General features: G+C 29.1%; 1 protein-coding gene across 1 annotated transcript; it reads right to left on the reverse strand.

Moving 5' to 3' along the window:
* On the reverse strand, positions 215-3,559 carry LOC109235764. Its single transcript, XM_019402004.1, has 3 exons — positions 2,619-3,559; positions 678-1,223; positions 215-457 (listed from the first exon to the last, which is right to left on the reverse strand). Exons 1-3 carry the CDS (start codon positions 3,486-3,488, stop codon positions 359-361), a joined length of 1,515 nt encoding a protein of 504 aa, XP_019257549.1. The 5' UTR covers positions 3,489-3,559; the 3' UTR covers positions 215-358.

Below are 5,282 nucleotides of genomic sequence, written 5' to 3' on the forward strand. Positions count from 1 at the left end.
GAAAAAATATTCCTCAAATTCCCAGAATAATTTATTGTAAAATTTGATAAGATATTGTTTCTTAGACTAATATGCTTTTTGTACCTTTTTTTGAAGAAATTAGCCATAGGATTTGCATAATAGTATAGATTACGTATTTTGCGATTCATTACAAATATTATTTTAGTTATATGATCTATTTATTAAAATATAAAAAAATAGCATAGAAAATTAATAAAACAAAACGAGAGATCTTTGTACGATCATCTTCTTCTATTCAAATTGTAATTGATCATAGAAAATCATTTTCTCCGATAGGTAAGAAGCTATAGAAAGTAAAATAAGTACTCTTAATAAAGAATGATGTTCTATAATTTGGCTAAGCAATTTTCTCCTTATTAAAGCATTCCCTGAATTTGACCTTTGCCTTGTTTGAGCCAGTTGTGTGAATAACATCGCAACATTCACATCGATCCATCTGAAAATAAGAAAGAAAATCACATTAAATATATATTTATTTTCGAATCTTTATTTTCATCACTTACTTAGAACTATGTCACTTATTTATCAGTCTTCTTTTTTCTTTCTCTATATCTAACTCGATAAAAAATAATTTTGTGACTTTATTTTTATAGTGTATAAAGTCTAGCGACCGAAAATAAAATTAATATGAAAACGTAAAAATAAGATAAACTTACTCGTGTACGTTTTGTTCTAGGAGAATAGACTTGAATCCTTTTGACGTAGTTTGCAGGATGGTTGCCGCCGATCGAACAACCCGGCAACCGCCGCACCGCCGACCGGGAATACGTTGCCCAAATTTCATTTTTATTCCATGTTTCTCCAATAGATCTTAGGAAAAAAACATGGGGAGTTTCACAAGAATCCTTTGCAGACGACCTAGTATTAAACATATAATATGGAGGATTTTGTGGTTTATTATTCCAAGCTTCAAATGTTTCAATAGGATATTGTAAATAACTTCTAGGCATAATTTTTTCGTAAATATGAACTGAATATCCCCATGATATTGAAAATGACCAATTACTAAGCTTGTGGTAGCATATTGTTTGTTGTAACATACGAGATTGATCGAATTTTGCCGCTTTCATAAGTTGTTTTGTTGATTGTATACGATTCATTGATGGAAAAATTGGCTCTACAGCGTCAAAATGGTGAAGGGACATTAATGGTATTTTAGGATGCGATGATAATAAACCTGAAATGTCACCGTGCAAATCTATCTGCAACAAAATATTAGAGTATTATAAGTCAAACTAACAACACAAAATTGTAGTATAACTTAATAATATGTGTTTCTTTTTGTAAATAAAAAAAAAATTATATCCATCTCACTAATTAATATAAGTTGTGAATTCTTCTCTAGATCTAGAAAATAATGGTAGTTAACCCCTTGATTTTCCAGAAAGTTTAGACTCAAAAACTATATAAAGCCTTTGATGGTTTAATTGGCACAAAATCAATAGTTACTCTTTTCGTCTCAAAATAATAGTCATGTCTCTTCTCGATTAAAATAGTTATCCATAATATTTAGGATGCATTTCAACATTTGAGATCATGTTAATTTCAGTGTACGGACCATGTAAAAGTATTAAGTTATTTATATAATAGTTATAAGTAAATCTCTATTATAAGCATTATTTTTTGTCACCTGATAAAAATAGGAGTAACTAACTATAATAAGTTAAACTCTACTAATGATGTAAGGAAAAAAAAATTACATCGTGATTGATTGAAATTCAAATCCTTACGCAGTCAAACCTTTTTATAGCCTCGTCTATTCCGTTATTTTGTGGCTGTTATAGTGAAGTGTTGTTATAAAGAACATATATTATAACATAATATGAAAAAATGGGTCAAAAAAAAACTTGACCGTTATAGCGAGTGAAGTGATGTTATAAATGATGGTTGTTATAGAGAGGTCTGACTTTATAATTATAACTACTATAAGCATACAACCAGGGCCGGCTCTAATGTACATCCAAGTAAGGCTTTTGCCTTAGGCTCCCAAATTTTTGGGGGCCCCATTATTTAGAAATAATAGATTTATAGGTATTTAAAAAATAATATTTAGTACTTTTCTTATAAAAGTAGAGTTTTTCTATAACAGTTGTCTCAAAGAAAAGAAGTTTTCGAGATTATAATTGATAAAATCTTACCTAAGATTAATAATGTCTCAAGATAGATTAAATTTGTTGGCTATATTATCAATTTTGAAAAGGAATTATTAGAGGAAATCGATTATAAAAAATTATTAATAATTTTTTTTTTAAAAATTTAGGCCTCACATTAAACTTTGACTTTAGGCCACACATATATTTGAGCTACCCCTGCATACGACCAAGGTTTGTGGTAGGATGGATTAAATTCGAGCCCAATCAACTTTTTGGCCCTTTTAATGGGCCTTAAGGGGCCCAAACACGAATTAGTCAGGGCTCCAATACGGATATCGATGGGCGGAAAAAAAACTAGTGTAAGCATTCAAAATTCCTTGAACTTTCAAAGGTTTGACTAATTATATCTTTTCTTTTTTTGCCTTTAATTCTTTTCTTTTTTTTGGGGGGGGGGGGGGGTTGAAGATGTGGACTTTTCTTTGAAATTTGAAGAAGAAAACATACCTGATGAAGACCTTTAAGAGGAGAAAAACTAACTCCAAGATCTACAATACAAGCCATAGTAATTTGATCAGCAGATCTCAAGAATGGATATCTCCTTAAACAACTATCCATATCTTCAGCCAAAGCTTTTGCCAAAGGATAACTCAAAATAAATCCAGCACCACCAAAACCTTGACTAAATGAATACCAAAAATTTGACAAAATATACTCAGATTGACCACCAAAATAATAATACTGCGTATGATCGTACTGTGCAAGAACATCAACCATATTATCCACGAAAAATATCGAGTCGTCGTCGCCCATAACTACCCATCTTACACCTTCATGTTCTTCTCTAAACAATTCCATAATACCATGTACCATTCTTGCCATAATTGGTGCAACATGTTGAGTTTCTTGAACTAATTTTGTAATATCATCAGATATTCTATAAGGTGGTGAATTTTTAGACCATGGTAATAAATTCCACTTAGGTTTCTCATCAAGAAATAAATAACCCCTTGTAATTTTTGGCCTCCACCAAGATTCAATATAAGATTTCCTATAATGCCATGCTTTTTCTGAGCCAAGAAGTCCAAAAACTAAATGGCTAAGATTTGTGGGGTTTGTGTCATTTGATGAAATGAAGTGAGAAATCGGCGAATTCGGACTCGGATTTGGATTTGGATTTGTCGGTATTGAATTTGAAGATTCTAAGAACTCAGAAGGTGAACAATTAGGATCTTTAAAAAGGAAAATTGAAGCCAAGTAAAGAACTATACCTGAAAATAGAACAACTTTGCAAAGTCCAGACACAAAATACTTATCAAATAAAGATACAAAATTCTCTTTCACTGTGTTGAATTTAGAAGCAAATAAAGACAACATTTTTTTTGTTTTTGAAAGAATGAATTCTGAAGCAAAATGAAACTTTCTATGTCACTTTAGAATATAAAGATCAAGGCTAGCTGCTAGAAATAAATTGTTTACTATGTTTCATATATTATATTATTTTGTTAATTCTATTAGAGGTTGCTTCCTAGAATTTGTATGTTGACTGAATTGGAATTATAAGGATAATTTAATTTCTTGAAGTCTTTTACAAGGAAAGATATAGAATATTGTGATACTAGTTTCCAAATCCTACTGATAACTGATTATTTGTAATCCAATGGAATATTCTTGAAAGGTAACTAAAATAGCCATTAAAAGGAAAATAATGATGAAAAGCAATTTTTATTAGAGCAGGTAAATAAAAAAAATATAAATATTATAATACATTAAATAAATATATTACATGTTTAAAAAAATGCAAATATTTACATGTAATACAAGACTTGCAATTAGTGATCGTTTATATATATAGTTCGGCAGAACTTAATAGTTTTGGTTCAAACTCTATATTTGTTTTAAAAATTTTATTAATATATATAAATTATTAATTTAAAACGCAATTACTTAAAAAGATTTGAATCCCGAAACTATAAGCTTCAAATTCTAGCAACGCCTCTGAAACTGGTAAGTAGAAAGGAATCGTTGTCGTCAAAACTAATCAACAGAAAAGATTAACGTGGAATATAGAAATTACAAGATGAAAATCGTACTTTGATAATATTAATATTACCATTAATAGAAAAACAACTACTAATTAATAGTAATTAGAATATATATGACTAGTGACTATGATATAAATTCAAGACTGTTTTCTTTTTTCTATATTAATTTGCTCTTGGTAAAGAAGCAATTTAATTGCTATTAATAATATATTTCCATCAAATATCTTAACTTTAAAGGTCATCTATTTTGGATTATGACTGAAAAAACACATGTAAGAGTTTACTTAAAAAAATTATTTAGTAGTAAGAGTTTTATAAAAATTCAGTTGTCAAAATATTACAACCAGAATAGCTAGTGAGGAAAATGTGTCTAATCCAATATTATATATGAATAAAGTGAGTCTTTGTGGAAGTCATTGACATTGACATTAATATAAAGTGATAATTAGGCCAAATTAACCACACAAGTTGGGCTGCTATTATTGGCACTACGTACAAGAATATGTTGTATATAAATATCCAACTCTAGGGAAAAATAACTAAATACTCTACTAATCCAAAAAATAATAAAACCAGATATTCAATTTTGAAAAGAAAAAAAAAAGGAACAGGAGATATTTGTAGTCCATATTTCTTTCCCCCTAGTTAACTCCTTCATTTTCGGGAAAACAATTTATGATAGAGACTGAAAAAAATATTTAACTCGCTCATGATATTTATAACAGATTAACCAATTTTACGATAAGAGTCACATAAATTACATTTTTTTTTAGAATAAGTATTCGTGACTGATTTCACGATTCGACTGCGATCTATAAGTCACACGAAGAACATATATAAAGAAAATAAAAATATGCTGAATAATCATAACTCCATTCGTCCTAAAAGAAAAAAAAAAAACTAAAGAATAAGTTGAATAATGTGGGTTTTGTAATTCTTTATTTGTACGTTAAAAGCACCTTTTTTTCTTGAATTCTGATCACTGACCCGCAGTAGAAGGATCTGAGAATCAGAATCCACCCAAATCTCATCCTATTTATTACTAAAAATTTTGATTAATTACTTAATCAGATATAGATGTTTGACTTTAGCATTAAGGCTATTTCAAGAAGATTTAAAAAACAGT

The sequence above is a fragment of the Nicotiana attenuata genome, chromosome 12 (assembly GCF_001879085.1).
Source record: "Nicotiana attenuata strain UT chromosome 12, NIATTr2, whole genome shotgun sequence".
In the NCBI taxonomy this organism is placed as follows: Eukaryota; Viridiplantae; Streptophyta; class Magnoliopsida; order Solanales; family Solanaceae; genus Nicotiana; species Nicotiana attenuata.